Source organism: Phyllostomus discolor, chromosome 5 (genome assembly GCF_004126475.2).
Source record: "Phyllostomus discolor isolate MPI-MPIP mPhyDis1 chromosome 5, mPhyDis1.pri.v3, whole genome shotgun sequence".
NCBI lineage: Eukaryota > Metazoa > Chordata > Mammalia > Chiroptera > Phyllostomidae > Phyllostomus > Phyllostomus discolor.
In genome coordinates, this window is record NC_040907.2 from 31,938,431 (window position 1) to 31,961,494 (window position 23,064).

At 54.5% G+C, this 23,064-nt stretch overlaps 1 protein-coding gene across 3 annotated transcripts; it reads left to right on the forward strand.

The window, feature by feature from the left end:
• The first annotated feature begins 526 nt into the window (after window positions 1-526).
• Window positions 527-22,549, forward strand: DMBX1 (diencephalon/mesencephalon homeobox 1). Of its 3 annotated transcripts, XM_036026023.1 has the most exons (6): window positions 615-1,101; window positions 2,678-2,883; window positions 14,363-14,528; window positions 17,323-17,501; window positions 17,759-18,107; window positions 18,886-22,549. In XM_036026023.1, exons 3-6 carry the CDS (start codon window positions 14,375-14,377, stop codon window positions 19,338-19,340), a joined length of 1,137 nt encoding a protein of 378 aa, XP_035881916.1. In that variant the 5' UTR covers window positions 615-1,101; window positions 2,678-2,883; window positions 14,363-14,374; the 3' UTR covers window positions 19,341-22,549. The 3 variants fall into 3 exon arrangements, with proteins under 3 accessions (XP_035881917.1, XP_035881916.1, XP_028369948.1); XM_036026024.1 differs by lacking the exons at window positions 615-1,101; window positions 2,678-2,883 and adding an exon at window positions 527-598; XM_028514147.2 differs by lacking the exon at window positions 615-1,101 and having other exon boundaries at window positions 2,479-2,883.
• Window positions 22,550-23,064: the final 515 nt, after the last annotated feature.

The following is a 23,064-nucleotide window of genomic DNA, read 5'->3' on the forward strand; positions in this document are numbered from 1 at the left end:
GTGTGATGTGATCTCTGACTTCGGGTTGTGGGATTGTGTGGTGACATGGGGGCGGCAGGCTGCGGGTGGTGTGAGGCTGAAAGGGAGAGGGTGTGTGTGCTTACGTGCGTGCGCACAGCTCGGGACCAATCTTGGAGGCACCACAGATTGGGAGCCAGGCGCCCCACGCAGTCTCTACGGACCCTAATGCTAAACCCCAAGCCCCCAGCAGCGGGTGAGGCCTTGGAAAGGGAAGGTTTCTCAAGACCCCTTCCTCGTCCCAAAGAGCGGCCTGCGGCTTCTGCAGACACCAGAGAGGCAGAAATCCCGGCCGGGAGAACAAGAGACAGAGATTCGGAGGAAGTGACAGACGTTGGCCCAGCCCACGGACCCACCGACCCACCAACAGTGGGACCCCGGCCGCCTAGGCCGAGAGCCGCCCCGCAGCTCCGGCGGGGCGGGCCGGGGGCGGGAGCGGCGCGTGATTGGCAGCCACCAGGGCCATTAGGGAGCAAGTGGGCCCGCGCCGGGTGCCCGGGAAACGCCGTTTAAAACTCCAGCCCCGGCCTCGGCGCGCGTAGATGGCAGAGAAGGCGGCGGCGCCGGCCGGGGAGACCAGGTGCGAGCGGGCGGGCGGGGCCCGCGGGGCCGAACCGGGAGGGGCGCGGGGACGGGGTGGTCCCAGGCCTAGAGCTCGGGGGACCGCCTCCCCTCCTGCGGTCCGGCAGTTCCGTGCTAGCTAGGAGTCGTGCAAAGTTTGCTTGAGGCTAGGGACTTGGAGGCAGACTCGGACGGGCTGCGCAGAGACCGAGGAGACGGAGGGGAAGGCCAGAGAGAGCGAGTCGGGGAGACTCAGAGGGATACAAACTGGGAGAGGCAGAGGGAACGACACCGAGGGCTTTAAACGGAGTCAGAGCGAGCGGGGGACCAGAGTCGGAAGGAGCGCATACTTCGAAATTCCGAGGCAGAGAGACAGGAGGGCGAGCCGAGGGCAGAAACGTGCCGAGGCAGGGACGGAAGCCTCGGCCCGCGGAGACTGCAGAGGACGCTTCGGATCCGTCACGGTTTTGCCTCATTTGGAAGATATTACTTCGCCCCTGAAAAAAAATAAATACAAAAAAGGTTTGGATATTGAGCGGAGACAAATCCTTCTCGGTTTGGAGGGGGTCGGGGGAGGAGGTGGTCGGGGTAATGCGGAGCAGATGCGGCCCGGGGCGTCGCGGAGCCCGGGTCCGGGGCTGGGGAGGGGTGCGACCGCCGCCCAGGTCCCGGCCCGGGAGTGCAGGGGCCGCCCATGCCTCCCCAGCTTCCGTGTCCACACCGCCCAGAGAACCCCGAGATGCCCGGAGCTTTGCGCGGGATGCGGCTCTGGTGCGGTCCGCACGGCTCCCGCTCAAACTCTGCCGCCGACGAATGCGTCTTTTCTCTCGGTTTGTGATTCCGCACGAATTCTCTCGTTGGGGGGGTTCAGCGCTCAGCCAGCCTCAGTCCTCGTAAATGCGGCCTCGGGCTAGGGTCCCCAGGTGGGTGTTGGGAACACAGTGGACCTGGTCCCCTGGAATTCGTTTTGCTTCCCGCGGCCCTGGCTGGCGGGGGCCGGAGGAGCTCCAGTGCGAGCGGGCAGGCTGGGCCTGGAGCGGCTCTTGCGGTGCACCTGGTGAAGAGGTCGAAGGGCTGGGCAACTGCGCGGTCTCTCTTCTTTGGGCCTCCCACCCGGATGGCTGTGACCCACTCCTGGACGGGAACAAGCAGTGTCCTGGGCACCGCCGGCTGAACTTTCTCTCCCGTCACAAGGGCCCGGACTCTGTGCCGGGACAGCAGCCGCTCTGGTGGTGCGCACAGGGGGCCTGCACCGAACTTCTCCAAATTCTCCCTGAATCAGGGGCCCGAACTTTCCCGGATTCCGGTGGGGAAGGCGGGCTCCTCAGTGTTGTGATTTGTCTGTAGTGGGAGGCCAGATTGGGGATGGGAGGAGGCGTGATCCGAGGCCTTTCCCCCCCTATTCCTTATTTGGAATCCCCCCCCCCCCAGCAGGGAATCCGTGAAACCTCCAGCGTGGCCTCAGGGCTGGTTCCGCCTGAGCCCGGATGGTCTTTTTTCATTTTCAAAAGTCTGCAGTGGCCTTGGACCCGCTGGGCAGGTGCTGTTTTTCTGGGTGGCCCCGGTTTCCGGGAGAGAGGAGTGCTTTACTGACTCGATGGGCCTTGGAGCCCCAGAGGCTGTTCACACAGCGGAGGTGGTTCACTCTGCAGCCGCCAAAACTGTGCAGGTTCCCAGCTGGACACCAGTGGTGGGTGTCTCTTCCCCTCACTCCAGCTCAGGATCCTGTGCGCTGCAGGCGGGTTGGCCCAGCAGGCAGCTTCCTAGGAAGTTTTAGGTGGGGTGGAGTGAGACTTGTTTTCAGTTTTTTGAGAATCCGAATTTCATTTCTCTGTTTTGCCAGTTGTCCTCCAAAGGGGAAGGCTCTCTGACCTGAGGATCAGTGAATTTAGTTCCACTTCCCTTCTCTGCGAACCAGCTGGGCTAATGTGTGTGTAGGCGGTCAGACAAAAAATCGGATTTGCTGCCTAGTGAGAGCAAATTATCCGGATAATTGGCTCAATTCCTATCTTCTGTGGCTGGGGTAGACACGGTCTTTCGACAGGAAGCAGGGAATCTCTACTCAGGAGAGGGTAAACACCTTCCCCTAACCCTGCAGACCTTAGGGGGCGAACTCCTGCAAGGACTCGGGAACCTGCCTGTGGCCGCAGACACCCTGCTTAGAACTCGGAACGGGAACAGGAAGGCAAAGGTGCAGAGGAGTGGAAACCCGCCCCGGGCGAAGGCGACGTCGAAGACCAGCACTCTGGCTTTGGGATGGGATCCGTCTAAAGGCAGGCTTCCAGGCCAGCTCAAGGGCGATGGGTGAGTGTCTGGGGGATACCTGAACCCACTTCCCTGCCACTGTCATGTGTGGAAACCTGCGTGGTGGAGAAATCACGCCGTTTCTGTGCTCCCATATAAACATAACTTGTAGTGGGTCTCCATCCTCACACTCCCACTCACACGCTGCCTAGTGGATCTTGAGCAGAAAACAAAGTTTCCAGAGGACCCCAGGGCTGACAGTACACTGGCCAGGTCAGGCCAAGAACAGGGAATCCCCTCCAGCCCCCTGCCAGCAGATGGGGTTTGGCAGTTGGAGAACCTGACACCGCCGCCGGTAGGTTTGGGGGCCACGGGAGAACCTGGAGGGGCGTGGCCCCCATCTTGGAGCTAATCCTGGACACACACACATTTTTAAGCAGTTTAGATTGATGAACACACCGGGACACACACAGACACCCTGACCACCACACAGAGTCAGAAGCACGTGTAGCTCCCTCAGGCACACCCAGGTAAAAGTCACACAGGTGGAAAGGATACGCACACATAGGGGCACACAGGCAGATCTGCTGGATGTGCGCACACCACAGATCCTTCTGAGACTGAGGTTGAATGCACACAGACACTCATGGGCATCACCCAGAGGCACCCCCTAGGGCATTGCCGGGAAGCCAACAGTCCCACCTCTTGCACTGGCCCAGCGACGCCCCCAGATCGGAGCAGCTACAACTCCGGCATGGTCTCTGCTCTCCTCGCTCCCAGTTTTCCCTAGGCCTCGCTGCTCGCTTCCCCTGCCAGGTTCCCTGTCTTCCAGTAGCCACCCCCCACCCCCCCATTCCCATTTCTCTCCCCATCCCCCGCCCCTCCCCACGGTCCCGCACGGCCGCCCCGCAGTGCCCATGTAAATGACAGCAATAAATATCTAATCAAGGCCCCGGGCGACGCCGAGGCCGCCGCCGCCCGCCAAAGCCCATTACCAAGCGGGCGGGTGGGGTAGGGAGGAGTGCTGGGAGGACGCTTGTGCTCCCGGTGGAGCTTGTGGTCTGGTCCGGACGTTCGTCTTGCGCTCAGTCCCCCTCGTCTCTGATCTTGGGTAAGTCAATGCTCTTCCCTTGCCTCAGTTTCCCCTTCGGTGAGAAGGGCACCGAGCTGCGTTCTCCGTTATCCTGGGTTCTCACACCATCCAGAGAGCTCTCTTTTTCGTTTAGTTACCCTTCCTTTTTCGGACAACCTATCTGGCTCAGCCCCCGTGCTGCCGGATGGGCGGACGTCCCAGCTCGCAAAGACCCGGGATTCCTCCACCTCTGGCCCAGATGTTCTTCTGATGTTAGCCGGCTTCTCGGCAGCGGCAAAGGACAGAGTCCCCTGGATCCTCAGCCACCAGGCCGGATGCCTTTCCTAAACGGGGTCACTCCTTGCGGCCGGTCTACAGCTGCTGCGGGTGCTGCTTCAGTGTGCCCCAAGGTCAATGGAGCCCCGCCCCCTGCCCCCGCGTCTCCTGGCCCCTTGCAGTCTCCACAGCTCTATCTGCCAGAATTGTTAGCGTCCGGGCCGCCGCGGGACCCTGTATCTTGCATGTCTGTCCGCACAGGGTGGGAACAGGTCTCGCTGTTTGGCACCACACGCCCCGCCCCTAGTTCCTCCAGCCGTCGGAGGTCCGAACCTGGGCCTGGAGCGTGGGCTCCACAGGGACTCGGCAGTCCCTGCTTCCCAGCCCTGCCTGGCTTGGGTCTGGATGAGGCTGGAGTGACTCGGCTCGTTCTCGCGGGTCTCCCCGGCTGGGGCGAACCCGGTGAGCCAGGCTTCCTCCGCCGGGTCCGCGAGGAGCCGGGAATACGCTGCTGGCTCACCCTGCCCCTGCTCCCCCCGGGCTCGGTCCAAGCCTCCTCGGCGTTCGTCTCTGGCGCTCTAGCTGCAACTATGCTGGGAAGAAAGAGGAGAATCAAGCGATTACCCCGACAGTTCCACTCCCTGGACCCGTGGTCAGGCCTCCTCCAGGAATCTATGCGGGACAGAATTCGAGAAAAAACAACGAAAACTGGCCTCTCTCATCTTCTCTCCCTCCACCCTACCTTTTTTCATTGCCCGGGGGAAAAAATTAACTCCAGCCGCCCGATTTCTTTGCACCTCCCAGCCCTCAAATTAAGGTCCTCGAAAACCCGAGGAGGTAGGCGGATGGGGCCTCCCTCAGTCTCGGCCCATTAGCCTGCGGGGGGCTAATTACCCCAATTAGCGGCTGATTTATAATTAATGGCTCGGACCGAGGGATAATTGGATGTTAATGGATAACAGTTTGTGTAGGGAACCAAGCGCGTGGGTTCCTCAAGAGGGTCGGGCGGGCGGGGTCTGCCCTGAGACCCACCAGGGACCCTGGCGCTCTCCCCGCTGGCTCCGCCTTCCTCTCTCCTTCAACCCTGGGCCGAGATGGGAGGTGAGACTCTCCTCTGAGGAACCGAGCTGACGGTGCCCAGAGTCTAGCACCCCATCTGATCTGACCCCTGTGAGCCACTCACCCTGAAGCCCACCTGTCTGAGGCCCTTGGCTCCAGCTCCAGGACCACTCTGGGGGCCCTCAGCTGAGGGGAGTGCTAGAGATTCTGCACTTCAAGCACAGCTCCTTCCCTCCCCTCATGGATGAGGCAGCAATGTGGGCATCACTGTGCCTGTATCAAATGCCACTGGGGCACCAACGGGGTATGGCCTAGGTGAGAGCAGTGGCCAGGGGCAGAGTTCAGTCTGTGTCAAGCTCAGGGCTGCAGCTATGGCCAGGAGGTGGTCTGGCCTTTGGTGGGGACGTGGGGTCTTCTCTCTGGGGGTGGGGCAGGGCAGACAGGGCTTGCAGGAGACTGGCACACTCTGTGCCATTCACGCATCTCCCAGAGCTCCTCTCCCCTCACCGGGGCAGACGACTGTCTGCGTTTCTCTAGAACCAGAGCCCTGGAGCTGGACTCATTACACTACCCCAGAGTCCACTGCCTGACAAAAACAGTGGCTCTATGTTTGGGTCTGGAATGAGTGTCTGATGTCCCTGTGCTGGGCGTGAGGTACTGGCTCTGCAGCCAGACTCTGCGCTGCAGAAGGTGAGGTCAGGTGAGCACTGAGTTCACGCTTTGGAGTTAGACTCCCTGGGACCCTTTGTGGCTAAGCTGCTTATCAAGTGACTACCTCTCTGGGTCTCGCTACTTTATCAATCAAATGGAAATAACGAGATTGTTGTGAGGCTTAAATAAGATACTGCCTGTCAGGTCTCTATCAGGATGGCTGGCAGAAGTAGTTATTGCATTTTAGGCGGAAGGGCAGGCAAATGGGCAACTACAAGTTGGTGAGGTAATGCTATGATAGTTCAAAGAAGTCACCCGACATCCTGGGGTATCAGGGAGGCTTCCTGGAGAAGAAGGTGTCTAAACACAGTGTGAGGGATCAGCAGTTCTCCAAGTAGGCCGGTGGAGGGACAGTGTTTCTGGAGGAGTAGTCAGTAATAACATGGTGACTTGGGGGTGGGTGGGTGGGGGAGAGGCGTGCAGTGGGTGAGGAGTGAGCAGGAGGGAAGGGAGTGGAGATGACTAATTTGGAAATTCCTTTCAAGAAATTTGGATTTGAAGGGACCAGAGATAACTCATCTGAGAGATGGGTTCATTTGTTTTAAATGGGAGAGATGGAAACAGGTTTCAATGTTTACTGGTGGAGCAGTGGGACAGAGGTTTGCAACCCAGGGGGATGAGGATCTGAGGAAGGTGGATGGCTGTGCCTCAGACTCCCCAGCTCTTAGACACCTGGAAGTAAATGATGCCACATTTCCAGCCGTCAGCCCTTATGTGTGTTTAGAATGTGCCCTTGCTTCTTCTCTGTGGCCTCGCTGGCTACACAGAATCACTGAATTGTTGGTGTGCTCACCCAGCCCCTGTTGGGGGAGTGGGGCTGGCTGAGAGCAGTCTGGTCCCTGGCAAGGGGAGGAAGAGGCTTTCTTCACTTTGAGAGCCCGATACTGACGGTGGAGTTTCAGAGAGGTGGGAGGGTTGGGCAGTGACCTGAGAATGGATCTGGGGCTTTCAGAATGCCTGTAAAATAAATGGCATCTGAGAGGGTGCAGCTGGGATACCCTCATCTTCAGTCTGCCCTCACACCTTGTGCCTGTAGCATCCTTGGTCAAGGTAAGGCAGGGGTCTGGGTACCCCCTTACATCATAGACTCCTATTGCTGATTCTTGGTGATTTAGGACTAAGGACTGATGTGGGAATAGGGGTATTTATTGGGATGGGGGTTCAGCTTTCCCTGTTCCCAAACAGCCAAGGGTGATTCATTTTCCTGAAGCCTCAATTCCTCACCTGTGGGGTGGAGATAATAATACTGCCTCCCTCATAGAGTGGGGATACAACATTAACGCGGTTACTATAGTTGAGTATCTGGCATGTGGTGGGAATAGGCTTCTCTCGAAATCTCGGACCCATTAGCTCGGAGTTGGAAGAATCTAAGGTCATCTTGTTCAGCTGTCTCCAACAACAACAACAACAACAATAACACACACACACACACATACACACAAAGGAAGGTCTCCTCCTCAGCCTCCCTCGGGTGCATCTGGCCAGCCCTGGGTAACACCCTTCTCACGACAGAGCTTTCTTTCCCTTCTGGGGCAGCCATCGGGTCAGTGTCATAGCAGAAGAAGTCCAAGATGGTAGGACCCTTGCCAATGTCACGTGGCAGCCGGGTGTGGGGGCAGGCGCTCTGGCCTGGTGCTCCTGGCTTTGTGTATTCTTGTTCTACCTGCCGAGCAAAAGTCCTTTTGGTCTCTAAAATGCTGAGTAAGAGGGACAGGTACAGGGGCCTCTTCCCTGAGAGGGTTGCTGGGGACCATCTGGGGATGAAGGAGCAGCAGCATTTCTCGGGGAAGGAAGTGCACAGTCTACCTGCAGTCCCTACCACTGCCTTTGGCACCCACGGCTAGTCCTCACCGGGGCCCATCTCTTGGCCACATTCTGGAAATGAATAACAGAGATCCTTAGTGACCTGGGGTTCCCATCTTGCCTCTGCCATTGACTCACTGTGGGACCTTGGGCAGGTGACTCTACCTCCCTGAGTCTCAGTTTTTGCATTCATATAATGGGGATAATAATTCCTATCTAGTGGGGTTGTGTTGAGTGAGTAGAAGATGGCTTGGCTCTTGGTAAATGTTCATAAAAGGCAGCTGCCATTGTTAATGAGATAATGCGTCTGACCCTGCTTGGAAGGGAGGAGGTAAGTGGGTCGGAGAATGCTGGTCCCATCCTCTCCTGCTTCCTGTCCTTTCCTTTAAACATAGCTGCTCTGCCTTGTTCTCCACTGTGTGTTGGAATGAGAAGAAACGAGGGGGAATTGAAAGTTCAGAAAAGGAGAGGAAGAGGTGGAGAGAGATGGTAGTCTTCTCTAGGGTAGCCTTGTGTGGTGGCTGAGCCCTGTGTGACCGAAGGAAGGGTCCGCTTTCCTTTTAATCAAAGATGCCTTGTGTGTGGTTTCCTAGTAGTGCTGCTGTTAATTTATAAAAAATGCCCCCTAATAAAATTCTGCTTGATTCTTCGATTGGCTGGGCATTAGGCCGCAGCCAGCAGCGACGCGGGGACATAACGGATGCATTTGCAGATTTGGAAAATTAAAGCCATCTATATGGCGCCCGTGGTGGGAGATCCGCCGATCTGCTTGCTTAATGAAATATAAAGATTCTTTTAACCAATGTAAGCACAATTCGACAGCTTGTGAAACGCGGCTGCCCCATGATGGATGGCTCTCCTGGCTTGCCAGGAATTGCGGGGCGGCACCTTTTAAATATATAATTGATTCTGTTTGGAGTGTGCAGTGGGCTGAACCCACGCAGGGCCCGGCCTGGGGCCAGGAGTGCAGGGTTCTGTTTAGAGGCTCCCGCAGGCCCTGCAGGACTCTAGCCCTGGAAACTCTTGGCCTCCCTGTAGGGCCCAAAGCACTTAGAGCTGGATGTGGTTGGGGCTCTAGCTGCTGGGCCCGGCTGAGGACCCCAGGAGCAGGTCTGGACTGCCTCTATTTCTGGAAAAGGGCCCCCTGGGCAGGGTTCCACCCACGCCCAGGTTTATAGTCCTGGGGACAAGAGGGAGTGGTGGTACCAGGGCTCTGAGTGCCCACTCTGCCTCAAGGACACTGCTTAGGCTTTGGTTCTTTCTCATGCATTCAGCATTTATTATTGACTAAGTACTAGCTGTGTACCAGGCTCTGTCCCAGTGATGCAGAAACAAAAAATCGGATAAGGTAAATCTATTTTCTCTGTGTTGATCGACCTTTCTATCTCACTGCATCAACTCCACCTCTTTGCTTTTCTTCTCTTTGTATTTCTTGCTTGTTCTCTCTCAGACCTTTTTCAGGGCCACATGACTTCTGAGGGGTACCATTTAGTGTGCATTCCTCTGGTCACACACAACACAGAGACTGGCCCACAGACATGCACATCCACAGAGATGTAAATAACCACAGATACCTACATAAACATAGACGTGCACATGGTTATGTGGCCCATCATAGTCAGGCTGTGTGCGGACATGGCCGCAAATAAACAGTGAGAAGAGCCTCACAGGTGACTCTGTAGTGCCACATGTGTCCCACTCAAGGGGCAAGTAGCATCCATGGACAAGGGCCTCCCTGGGGCCTCAGATGTCCACCTGGCGTGAGGAAGAGGAGTGTGAGGCTGCAGAGAGGAGCTCAGCTGGGAAGATTTGGGGTCACACACAGCGTCATCTCACAACATACACGCGCACCCACAAGCATCCACACCAGGAGAAAGGTGCCTTTTCTTTGCTGTGGTCTTATTGCCTTGGATCAAATCAGAGATGTTAGATGTCAGGGAGTGAAACATGTGTGAGTAAGAGCCTGAGTGACTGGGACTAGGAAACACTAGCTGGTGGGAAGAACCTCACCTGTAGAAACTTGTTCCACCACTTCCTAGCAGTGTGGCCTTTAGCAAACAATCTAGTCTTTCTCACCTTCCGTTTCTGCATGGTAAGATGGGGCTAATAATAATCCTTATCTCCTAGGGCGTTGGGGCAATTGATGGGGATGTCTGATGTATCTTAATAAGTAGTTGTTATTCTTAATTAATTCATCCGATCCTCATCTCCTGAGCCTGCCTCTGTGCCAGACCCTGTGATTTGGGCCGGGGTGGGGAGTCCAGAAATGCATCAGAAACCCTTTCTGCCCTCACGGAGCTTGGCCTTGTGAGGGAGAAAGAGGTGTCATGCATTACTCTAACTCAGGTGCTAGAATGAAGAAAATCCATGGAAAATGCCTTGTGTTCAGTAAATGGCAGCTATTGTTATTGTTGTCACCATCCTTTCTGTGACCTGAGTGCAGTAATCTGGAGCCTGGAGAAGGGGGAGATGCCCCATTTCCTGGGAGGTGTATCAGTTGAACTAGGCCTTGATGGAGAGGGAGGAATTGATCAGGTGAGGGGGGAAGGAGGAAAATGGTGATTGCAGGAGCAAAGGCAGGGAGGTGACAAGAGGGAGTGGCAGGCAATCTGGTATTGCTGGGATCTGGGGAGGGGAGGGCAGCAGGCTGGAGGGGTGGGCAGAAGCCAGACCAGGATTGGAGACTCAGAGGGCCAGTGGGCTGGGGGAGTTGTGGGGCCCAGAGAGGCACCTCTACTAGCTTCAGTTAATAAAGACTTGTCATGCATCAAAAACTGTGGGATCAGCAATAATTAAGTCAATTAAAATGTCACCACATTAACAGCAGTGAGTTTTAAAGCAACAAAGCCTTGGAGTTTGGTGGGGGGAGGGACATTCCGGTTCAGTAGGGTTGGGGGAAGGGATGGATAAAATTACTTGGAAACCCTGTTCCCTCTTCCCCACCTGGAGCTTGTGATGTGTTTTGGAACCTGGCTCTATCCCCACATAAATTGAAACACATGGATAACCCTCCTCCTCATCACTCTCAGAAAAGAAAAGAAAGAATATAAATGTGAAAATCACCTGTAATCCTATCTGCTTTTTCCCTGAGATAACCTCCGTTAACATTTCAGGATATAGCCTTCCAGACTTTTTTTCCCCTATGCATTTTTATACATATATTACAAAAATGGGATCACATCATGCACACTGTTACCTATTTCTTCCACCCAACAATATATCGTGAGCATCGGCACACACAGACACACATCGCTGTTTTACACTGTGGCACTGGATTCCATTGTTGGCGCGACTCGCCGCGTCCACTGAACTGATCCTCTCTCAGTGGACGGTGAGGTTTCCGATGGCTTGCCATCATAAGCAGAGCTGTGATAATATTCCTGGATACATATCTCTGCAAACATGAAGGAGGAGTTTCTGGAAATGGAATTGTTGAATCAAAAGATGCTCTCTCTAAAGGCTTTTGATGCAGGAACTAAAGAGCTCTTTCGTCAGCAAGGTAGGGGAAGGACCACTTCCCACTCCCCTAGATAACACAGGGTAATAATTTTTCTTCATATTTGCTAATCTGATTGGTGAAAAACATCTTATTTTAATATTTATTTCTTTGGTTACAAGTAAGGCTGTGCTTTTTGTGGTATGTCAGGAAGCTATTTGTGTTTCTTGTGTAATAAGTTGTCTCTTCATTTTCTTACCTGTTTTTTATTTAAGATGATCATGCTTTTCTATATAAGAGCTCTTTATATACTATAGATAGTCTCTTTTATTTTTATTTATGTTATTATTTTAAAATCAATCTTGCTATGTCATTTGTAGGGTAAATATTTCCCCAGGTTTATTGTTTATAGCATGTTCTCTTATACAATGTTTAAACACCTTGCCTTGCCATGTCTATCATTCTCTGCTCTTAGATCCCTGCCTCTGGGGGTCATATGTATGGTGCGTGGAGGGGGCTTCTGTAAGTAAATGTTTGGGTAGCTGTTATGTGAGTGTTGACTCAGAAATCTGTAAATCTATCTCTCAGCTCCCGACTCAAATGTCCAACTGCCAATTCAACATTCCTACCTGGAAGTTGGATCCATATTTCACGCTTACCGTAACCTCTCAAAGCTCTGATTTCCATTTCGTCCTTCCAGATCTGCTTCTCCCTCAATAGTCCTGATTCAGGAAATGACCCATTTTCACTCAGTTGCTCAGGACAAAGCCTTGAGTCATGCTTTCTCCCCGACCCTCTTTCCCTCACATCTTTTTAAATTTTTTTAAGATTTTTATTTTTATTTACTTTTAGAGAGAGTGGAAGGGAGGAAGAAAGTGAGGGAGGGAAACATTGATGTGCAAGAGATACATTGATTGGCTGCCTCTCAAGTGCCCCCAAACGGGGACCTGGCCTGCAACACAGGCATGTGCCCTGGCTAGGAATTGAACCTATGACCTTGTGGCTTGCAGGCTGGCACTTAATCCACTGAGCCACACCAGGCAGGGTTCCCTCACGTCTTATAACTAACCTACCAGCAATCATGTCAATTCTGCCTTGAAAATATGTTGTGAATCTGACCACTTCTCACCACTTCCACCACCATCACCCTGGGTGCCTCCGTGGGTCACTGGCCTGGACTTGGGCAGGGATTTGGTCTCTTTGCTTTTCTCCTTGAATCTCTGTAGTCTGTTTTCCACACAGCAGCCATAGTGAGCTCCTAAAACAAATGGGATCATGTTATTCCCTATTCAAGACCTTCCAGGAGCTTCCATCACACTCAGGACAAAGTTTAATGCCCTTACAATGGGCCACGAGCTCTCCAGGATCTGACCCCTTCTCTCCCTGCAGCCTCTCTCCGCCACTAGCTCCCTCCCCTACTCTGCTCCACCTCCCCTGGTTTCCTTGCTGTTCCCCACACTGAGAGAATTGTTTGTGCCCCAGGGCCTTTGTCCCTGCTGCTCCTTCTGCCTGGAAAGCCTTTCCCCCAGAGCTGCTCATGGCTCACTCCAAATACCAGAGAGTCCTTTCCTGACCACATTGCTCTAAAATAATCTCACCTTTTCTTTTTGTTATTCTCCTCCTCTGCCTTCTTTTTCTTCAGAGCACTATTCCTGCCTGACATTATTACATAGATTTATTTATTGTTATATAGCCTTCCTCCCTTGCAATGTAAATTCCATGAGGGCAGGAGCTTTGTTTGGTACTTAGTAGGTGGGTGCTCAGTAAATATTTGTTGAATGAATATGTGTAGTATGTGAATGTGTGTGTAATGTTTGTGTGTATATGCATCTGCTGCATGGATAGATATATGTAAGAACATCTGTGCCTGGGCCTGTGGGAATAATGACGTTGAATTTGTGACTTTGCTGAGTTTGTGTGTGAGTGTGACTGTTTCTGTGAATGCCTTGCCAAGAACATCTGTGTGTGTGTTTGTGCATGAAACATGTGTGTATTTGCATGTGTACCCATACAGGCACTGCAGATGTTTGCTTCTGGGTAGCCTGTGCCTATTTCAGTGAGTGCAGTGAGCTAGGATACCTGGGTATATTCTTCTTCTCATCAAATGGACCTCCCATTGCCTCCACCTTTGCTTTCCCCACCATACCCAGGGAATAGGAAACACCTTTGTGTCTTTGGGAGCCTGTGGACATTGGACCGTATTCCAAAAATGACATCTCAGGCCGAGACAGGGTGGGTGCTCAGACTCGGCCTGTGAGGGTCTGGAGGAGACTTGGGGCTGATGGGAGCTTAGCGGCCTCATGCTGATCTGAACCATCTCAGTGGGAGGGATGTGTTCTCCGATGAACTGGCCATGAAAGAGCAAGGCTGAAGCAATGTGGGGTGAGGCAGATTATGGATTGGCTGTCTTGATGCATCCCTGCTCTTTCTTTAGGCCTCAGTAGACTCATCTGTAAGTGGGGTCATTGTTCTTGCTGTGCTTGCTCTGTGGGAACACAGTGAGAACAGGGGGGTGTAATTGTGGTGAGTGTGTAATGATGATTACAATAGTGTTATGTCTGTACAACATAGTAGGGTTTTAATACACTATCCCATCAGAGCAGATGCCTCAGCGTCCCCAGTCCAGCTCTGGGCTTGGCCACATGTGGGTCTCAATGGATGTTTGTTGAATGAATCAATGACTGTTCAAATGAGTAAGTGCCTGGGTGGGTAAATGGGAAGGTGACCACATAAAACAGCAAGTGGATTGATGAATCACAATGGATCACATTTCTGAGCACCTGCTGTGTGCCAGGCCCTATTGTAAAGGCTTCTCTTAACCCTTGCAACAACCCCGTGAGATAAGTGCCATTATTTGTCCCATTTTGCAGAGGGGGAAAGTGAGGGTCAGAGAAGTTAAGCGACTTAAGTGAGATTCCAGCCTAGGCAGTCTGACTCTAAGCCCAGAGCATTAAACCCTGCACAAGCCCTGCTGAGGGAATCAACGAATGAGTGGTTGTTGAAGAAGTAAGTGCAGGAACCCTCACACTATTAGCTGTGGGCAAGACAGACCACTTTCCGACAGGGAGGCGGAAGCTCTTAGGGGAGAAGTAGGCATCCAAGGTCTGGGCTGGGGGTAGCGTCTCCCCAGAGTAGTGTGTGCTGCCCTGCCTTATGTCACCTCTCCCTTTTTCCATCTGCAGGCACATGCCGAGATGCAGCACTACGGGGTGAACGGCTACTCGCTGCACGCCATGAACTCACTCAGTGCCATGTACAACCTGCACCAGCAGGCGGCCCAGCAAGCCCAGCACGCCCCTGACTACCGGCCATCGGTGCATGCACTGACGCTGGCTGAGCGCCTGGCTGGTAAGGGCTGTGGGGATGGGACCTTGGGGACAGGACTAGGAAGGTTGAGGGTGGAGGCTCTGGAACACAGAGATAGGAGGGAGGGAGCAAGCACTGGGAAAGTTTCCTCTGGGAGGTACCAGAAGATCCAGGTCACTTAGCAACACGGGGATGTCAATTCAAAATCTAGGTGTGGCCATCCAGAGCACCTCTTGCTGCCCGCACTGTGCTGGGCACCGGATCAGCCCCAGGCCTTTAGACTCCCTTAACAACCCTGGGAGGGGTCCACTAGCCTCTCTCAGAGATGAAGAGACTTAGGTAGGAGGGTAAGGGACTAGCCCCGATCTTACAGCTAGGAAGTAGCTGGCATGCCCAGGGCAGGATATGTCAGGTGCAGGGAGTCATGTGAATAATGAGGGCTCTCATGTTTCACACATCGCTGTGCCGGGCGCTGTGCGCAGCTGTCTGTCTTTCCGCATCAAACCGTTCACCCCGATAAGGAGAGGTTATTATCTCCATTTTATGGACGAGGAAACGAAGGCCCAGAGAGGTTAAATTTAGGCAGGGGTGAGGTGGTGGGGGAGTTTAGAACATAATATTATAGCTAAAAACATGAACTTTGAAATCACAGACTTGCAGTCGTTGCAGGTGTCTGCCCAGTCACCTCTTTCTATAGCCTCAGTTTCCCCCTGTATAAACAGGGGGCAATGGCAGGGACCCCTCGCAGGGTGTTTGGGAAGGTATATCAGAGAACTCAGGCAGAATAGTCGGTGGAGGCTGGTGGGTGCCCAGAGTCATTATCACGCGAGTCCCAAGGTAAGTGCCCATGAAGGAGCTGCAGGCTGGTCCCCCCAACCCTGACTCCTGGTTAAACTGGTCACTGCTCTGTCCTGACAGCCTCTCAGTGGGCATGAGAAGGGCCGGATGGCATGGGTGAGGAGTGTGATTTACTGGGAGGTAATGTCAGCCCTCCCTCCTGTCCTAGGCCAAACTTCCAGGATCTGTTGACCACATGTGGGCCCAATCCTGTGCCAGGCAATCCTCAGAGGATTTTTGGTCACCGCTTAGGAGACCAGGTGCCCATTAGCTCATGAGAGGTCATGGCAGGAGGAATGTGGCCAGGATCAAATGGCAGGGCTGTTCAGAGCAGAATGATCAGCTGGTGTAGTCAGGGGGGGCTTCCTGGAGGTCAGGGAGCAGGTCTTAAAAGGTCGAGGAGGGGGTACTATGAGGACCCTGCCTGGGTAGAGGTACGGGCTTGGAAGGGAGGGTGGGGCAGCCACTCCCACTCTTTTACACCCTGCCAGGCTCACTGGATAAAACCGTGCCCCGGGCCACCTTCTGCAGATAGGTGTGGGGGCTTAGCTTCCCGTGTGGGAGTGTGCATGCAGTTCTGTCCTGGCTATGGATGCTTCTCTGGTTTGGGGTGAGTTCCCCCTGCCCAACCTGACTGTGTTCCAGGACCCAGAAAGTTAGAGGTTCGCCTCCCCTAGGGGAGGGGGCACTGGGGAACTGGAGGATTCAGCACTCCCCCCAGTTCTCTAATTCTTTTTTTAAAAATTTTATTTATTGATTTGAGAAAGAGAGAAAGAGAGAAATTAATCTATTGCCCTACTTGTTTATGCATTTTGGTTGATTCTTGTATGTGCCCTGACCGGGATCCAACCTGCAACCTTGGCATATTTGGACAATGCTCTAACCACCTAAGCCACCTGACTGGGCCAGATCACTAATTCTTAAGCAGAGGGACATGAGCTCTAGATGGGACTTTGTATGGAGACTTGCGTTCCAGCAGGAGGCTTTGCCTGGTGTCCCAGGCTGCGACTGCCTACCCGTTGTAGTCCCTGGAGCCATCCAGGGCTTGGCTTACTGAGGGGTCCCCACTCCCTCCTGTGCCCCAGGGTGATCAGCATGAGCTCAGGGGCTCAGTCCAGGCTGGTATTAGTGTCGGTTTATGAGGGGTGTGGGCTTCCTTTTTAAACTGAAGAAGGAGCAGCCCAAAGTCTGAGACTTCTGGGACACCCACCTGCCTCTTTCTCCCTCACCTCCGGCCAACTGAGATGATGAGATTCACACGCAGAGGAGATAGAATCAAGTGCCAGGGAGCACTGTCTACTCAGCAGACACCTCCCACCTAGACCTCACAGAAAAGCCCCAGCTCACAGCCTGGCTTCTCCTGGTCAGGGGCCAGTATTCGGTTGGTATCCAGGCTCTGAGGGTCATAGGACATTAGAACCTTCTTTTTTTTTTTAAAGATTTTTATTTATTTATTTATTTATTTTAGAGAGAGGGAAGGGGGGGGAGAGAGAGAGAGAGAGAGAGAGAGAGAAAGAAACATTAATGTGCGGTTGCTGGGGGTTATGGCCTGCAACCCAGGAATGTACCCTGGCTGGGAATCGAACCTGGGACACTTTGGTTCCCAGCCCGCACTCAATCCACTGAGCTATGCCAGCCAGGGCTAGAACCTTCTTGACGTGGACTTATAGATTATTGGTATCATGAATGGTATACCCAAAGTATCCCAGGACTTAAAGGATCTTAAGGCAGTGCCCACCCACACCCAAACCAAATAAGAAAGAACCCAGTCACACTCCTGCCATCTGTTCCTAGAGATGAGTTAGACCTCTGTGGACCTGGTAGTGAATGATGGGGTGGTACAATCTCAACAACCCAGCCCAAGGGGAAGGGGCCAGGGGCCAGCTCTGGCAGGAGCCCGGGTGTCCACAGTTGGTCAGAGCAGGGTAAGATTTAAATACTATTTCCCATAATTAAATGGGCCCCCTCTCCTTGCCCTCCAACGGCTGTACATTTCAAGACATCATCTTGGAGGCCCGTTATGGCTCCCAGCACCGCAAACAGCGTCGCAGCCGCACGGCATTCACTGCTCAGCAGCTCGAGGCCCTGGAAAAGACCTTCCAGAAGACTCACTACCCAGATGTGGTGATGCGCGAGAGACTGGCCATGTGCACCAACCTGCCCGAGGCTCGGGTGCAGGTAGGGCCCCCCTCCTCTAACTAGACCTTGCAGACAAGCACCCGCCATCAGTCTGGCTTCCCAGTGTTTAGGAATCAGCATTTCGGCCCTCAGTGCCAAAGTGTAACTGCTGTCCCCATGGACACCTTCAGTGACAGCAGGGGAGTTTCCTAGAGGGCCAGGGCTGAGGCTATGATGCCCATCTCCTGCCACAGCACCCAGCTCCACAACTGCCCTTCTCTCCTTCCCGCTCCTACTGCTCCTCTCCCTGTCCCCAGGTGTGGTTCAAGAACCGCAGGGCCAAGTTCCGGAAGAAGCAGCGCAGCCTGCAGAAAGAACAGCTCCAGAAGCAGAAGGAGGCTGAGGGCTCCCATGGTGAAGACAAGATCGAGGCCCCAACCCCAGACAGCCAGCTGGAGACCGATCAGGCCCCCAGCCTGCCCAGTGGTGACCCTCCTGCTGAGATGCACCTGAGCCTATCTGAGCAGTCGGCCAGTGAGTCAGCCCCTGAGGACCAGCCAGACCGGGAGGAGGATCCCCAGGCAGGGGCTGAGGATCCCAAGGCTGAGAAGAGCCCTGGGGCTGACAGCAAGGGGCTGGGCTGCAAGAGGGGCAGCCCCAAGGCAGGTGAGGCTGGACAGGTGCTGTGAGTGGCAGGGGGCCCATCCCAGGGAGAACAGCTGGGTGCAGCCAGCAGGGGCCTGGGTATAAGAGGTGGGTCAGGCTTCAACACAAGGTGCTTGGGTGTGGCCCATTTGAAAGAACTTGACTATAACAGGTCTTTGCCAGGTGGTCACACTTTAGTTGCTGAATCCTGGGAAGGTCTTGGGTGTTCTGGGGGAGGGGCTGGGTGGTAGGGGGAGTGTACCCAGGGCTAAAGCTATTTACCAACCACCCTGCAAACATTCTGGTATTTTAACAGCTTGCATAGAGGTGCCTGTGCATACTGGGTGAATATACCATATTGGTAACAGAGATTCCCACAGGCAGCTGACAGTTGGAGCCGTGGTTTTTGAAGGAACAGAGCTCTGGCAGGAGGCTATCTCAGACCCAAACCCCAAACCCTGAGCCCAGACAGGGAAGGATGGGGCTGTGAGCTGAGAGCTAGAGGGGGATGGGAGCCACGGACAGGAGAGGGGAGGGGAGGTGATGGCCCTTGAAAAGAAAAGGACTCTGCCCAAGAAGTCACACATGGGGGCTTTTGCAGGGTCCCTGAGGCTCCCACAGGAAGCCTGGGTGTCTCCTTCCCAGGATTCTAAGGGATGCTCCAGGGGGCACCCTGGCTGACAAGGGTGAGTATGGTTTCAGCCAAAGCCTGTTTCTGTCATCAGTGGCAAGGGGTTGGGAAGGCTAGGGATCCCCTGCTGGCAGACCAATGCCCTTGTTCTTGGTTCTCTGCTTGCAGATTCCCCAGGCAGCTTGGCCCTGGCTCCTGCAGCTCCTGGGGGCAGCCTCCTGGGCCCTTCCCACTCCTACTCCTCATCCCCGCTGAGCCTCTTCCGTCTTCAGGAGCAATTCCGCCAGCACATGGCGGCCACCAACAACCTGGTACACTACTCATCCTTCGAAGTAGGGGGCCCAGCCCCTGCTGCTGCTGCGGCTGCTGCTGCTGCTGTGCCCTACCTGGGTGTCAACATGGCCCCCCTGGGCTCACTGCACTGCCAGTCATACTACCAGTCCCTGTCAGCAGCTGCGGCTGCCCATCAGGGCGTGTGGGGGTCCCCACTGCTGCCTGCACCCCCAGCAGCCCTGGCACCTGCCTCAGCTGCCCTGAACAGTAAAACCACGAGCATCGAGAACCTGCGGCTTCGGGCCAAGCAGCATGCAGCCTCCCTGGGACTCGATACGCTGCCCAACTGACTGCTGGCCTCCAGCCCAGCCAGGGGTCTTGGGTGCCTGCCTCCCAGTCCCATGGTTATCCTCAGATGGCTCTCAAGGAGTTAACTCAATGAGCCCAGGGATCCAGGGATCCTGGGCCTGGAATCCGGCTCCCTGCTCCCCTCCCCCAGAGTCCTAGCGTAGGCGAAGCCCACACCTGCACTCTCTGCATGGCCCTGCTTGGATCCCAAGGAGGCGAGAGGCGGGGGGAGTGAGAGGCTCTCACTCGCTAGATCCCCACCTCAGCGTTGCCTCCTTCCTTCCTTCCCTCCCTCCTATCCCTTCCTCCCCCTAGTAAGTTGGTGTGCAGAATGTGAGATATAAATATAAATATATAAAACTATATTTTCAGGCACTTGCCTGCCCCAGGCCCCCTGCCCACTCCGTCTCTTGTCCTCTGCCGCCCTTGCCTCCTCCTATGGCTCCGAATCTCACTCTGGCTCTTCCTTCTCTTTCTCTCTCTCTCCTTCTTCCCTGGCCTCCTCTCTCTGCCTCTGCCCTGTTTCCCATGGCCTCTCCCTTCAGCTTCTGTCTTCTGCATTCTGGGTCTTTCCCCATAGCTCCTATCCTCACCCCCTCTTTCTTTGATGCTGGCTGTGTTGGTGTCATGGATTCCCAAGCTGTTTTGTTTGGGGCTGTGGCTTTTTAGTTTTAGTAATGTTGCTTCTCCTGCTCCTTTTCTGCTTGCCTGTCTCCTCCCCACTGTCCAGCCTCCCAAATGGCCACACTCTCTGGGCAGCTGCTCCTCTCCACCCTCAGCAGAGGTGGTCAGGCCCTAGCTGGAGACGCTGCAGCCACTGGAGCTGCAGATAGGAGGTGTCACTGGTCCCCACACCCACCCTCCCCTGGGCCTGGCATCTAGAAGGGATGAGTCACATTCTCTTTCCTCAGCTTTGAGGCCCTGCCTCTAAGATTGAAGAAGAGGGGAGTGGAGGCAGGAATCAGGCTGGGGTAGGCGGGGATGTCCAAGACAGAGGCCTGCAGCCCCTGCTCATTCAGGATTGCCCATGAGGCTCTAGACCTCCCTGATGAGACTCCCCTGGTTGGAAGGAGGTGGAGGGGGGAGGGGTGCTCTCAGAGAGAGGTGGTACTGCTCTGCCCCACCCTGGCCTCCTGGTTCAGCAGTCAGTGTCCATTGCAGGGGTGTGTCTGAGCCAGGAAGGAAGGCTGGACTCTAGCTCCTGATCACAATGAGTGCAAACCACGCAGCAGTGCGGAGTCTCAGGTGTCTGTTGGCATCTGCTCCCGGAGCTGACTGTTGACGGAAGGGTTCCTGTTCAGCTAGTCCTTGATGTGTTCCTGTTTATGACTGGGAACCCAGCTCAAAACTCCCTTTCAAAGCAGAGTGACCTTGAGCCAACCCATAGCCTCTCTGGGCCCATATCCTCATCTGGCTTAGATGGCCTGTTGCTGTCCTGTCCAGCTGTGATTCTCTGCATGTCTGTGCTCAGAAGTTTTTAGCTAAACTCACAACAACCACAAAACGGCTCTCAAAAGCACAGAGCATGGATTAGAAAATTGCTGTTGCTTTGCTGTGGAGCAATGGGCATTGCATGCGCAAGACTCTCCACAGGCACCACCACAGTCTCTGCGCCTGAGTTTCCCAGTAAGCATTATGGGTCCTTTCAAGTTGAGACAGTCTGGATCTGATCCTGCTTTTCTTGAGTTGCAGCGCTGGCCTCTGTGGTCACCCCATCTCCATGCCTTCACATGGCTCAGGGCTCAGGGCAGGGTTGGGGGCTGGATTGCACAGATTCCCTCTGTGGGAGGTTCACCACAGAGCCTTCCACACCCAGCTTAGAGAAGTTTCATCTGAGATTCCTAAGGGTTGTCTCTTCTCCCGGTGGAAGGAGGAGGCGGGCATCTACCGGTGTCTCAGTAGGCTTGGTCTGCAGAACTCTTGATGCTCATCATCCCTGGGGGTCTGGCTGAGGCACATGGAGAAGGCTTTGAATGGGGGAAAAAGTTGGGGGGGATGGTAGCCTTGGCCAGGAAAGCTGTTTGAACAAAGCAATGGAGGGAGACTAAGTAGACTGCGGGGAAGGTGCGGCTGGCTTCATGAGAGGTGGGGCTCAGGGCCTTGAATCCAAGCTACAGCCCTTACCTGCACAGCAGGTGAGAGCTTCTGAATAGGGATCAGACGAAGCAGGATCTGGGCTCTGGGATTTCAAAGGTGAATCCAAGAGCCACAGGAGCAGCAGAATAGGAGGTGGGGGGGCAGGCAGGACTGGAGGGTAACAGACTTGAGAAGATAGAAGGAATTTTTGGTTCATCCTCTGCAATCAGCTCCAGGAGGGTCTGTTTCTGAACCCAACAAAATCTCATCTGGACTGGTCATGGGGACAGAAGCTTTTTGCTTTTCCCTAAATGCAAATGACTGTCACTGGGCCTTGGAATCCAATTGCTCTAAACATCACCTCCTCCAGGCAGCCTCCCCTGACCTCTTAAGGGGCAAGTCCATCCCAGAGTCGTGTTTTGTCATGGCTAGAGCCAGGCCCACCTAAGGTTCCATCCAGCTTCCTCCAGATCTTTGTTAACACTGCCTCATTCAATGGACCCAATTCCATCAGCCCAGAGAAGGCAGGGAAGTGTATGTGTTCCCTGAGCCCCCGGCAGATCTCCACCTAGTCTAGGGGACCAGCCTCAGTTACTGAAAGCAGCTGGAGAGCAAGAGGAGAGACCACCAAGCGCCTCCTAGAGGGTCAGATGGTATGGGCTTGGGGTGGCCGGCTGTCCACCACCCTCTGGGACTGAAGCTGGAGCCTCTCCCCAGTCAGCTGGGTTACCCTGAGGCTCTAGCTCTGACCTCCCTTTCAGGAAAGCCTCATTCCTCACCCCTCCCTTCTATTTGAGGTCTCCATTTCCCTGCCTCCTCACTTCCCCAGAACATGGTCCAGAGGGGCCTGGGCCCACCCCCAACTCCGTGGCCTGCGGGCTGTACAGACTGCTTTCCAAACCAGCTGTTTTGTGACCATTTGTGCTTAGAGGTTGTGCCAGCCTGTGGCAAAAACACTGTGTACCGTATTTATTTATTCTGTTAGTTGAGAAAACAAGACTCAGATTCCCCCCCTCCCCTGCCCCGCCTCCTGCGTAGTGCAGCATGACACTCTGTCCCGTGTATCGGTCCGTCCGCCTGACTTCCTGTGACATTGTGATCTATTCTTTGTCCTACTTGGCTAATAAAAGAGAGTCTGGCAGCACAGCTTCTGGTCCAGGTTCATTCCCAGAGATGTCTGCAGCGGGCGAGCAGTCGGTGTGTCAAGGCCTGCTTGCTGCCTGCCCGTCCAGCACTGTGGCCCATGGGGAAGGGAGGCAGGCCTGACGCGTGATTGGCCACTCCTGCATCAGCTTCAGAGCTCTCTCCACGGCCCTTACCAACCTGCGGCTGGTGTGTCACTCTGGAGCGGTCACGGGAGCAGAGGGGAAGGGTGGGGAAGGGTTCCATCTACTCTGGGCTGTGTGGGCCTCACCCAAGCATGTGTGGCAGGATGGTCAGGGGCAGGGGTGACCTGAGGGTTTCAGGGCAGCCTGAGGTGGGGGTTGGGGTCTGTGGGAAACAGCAAGTAAGCCAGGGCCAAAGGGTCAGGACAGGAAGGTGCACCTGGGTCTAAAGGCAGAGCTGTTCTCCAGTGGGATGGGCGGCCTCTGGAGGGAGCGCTTTGTCCTCAGGGATGTGCAAACAGGATGAAAAGGGGGTTTCTGCCAT

Coding starts and splice junctions, on each gene's coding strand:
- DMBX1 (XM_036026024.1), top strand. CDS start 14,375: ATGCAGCACTACGGGGTGAACGGCTACTCGCTGCACGCCATGAACTCA. Junction 14,529..17,322: donor GCTGGCTGAGCGCCTGGCTG/GTAAGGGCTGTG, acceptor GTACATTTCAAG/ACATCATCTTGGAGGCCCGT. Junction 17,502..17,758: donor TGCCCGAGGCTCGGGTGCAG/GTAGGGCCCCCC, acceptor CCCTGTCCCCAG/GTGTGGTTCAAGAACCGCAG.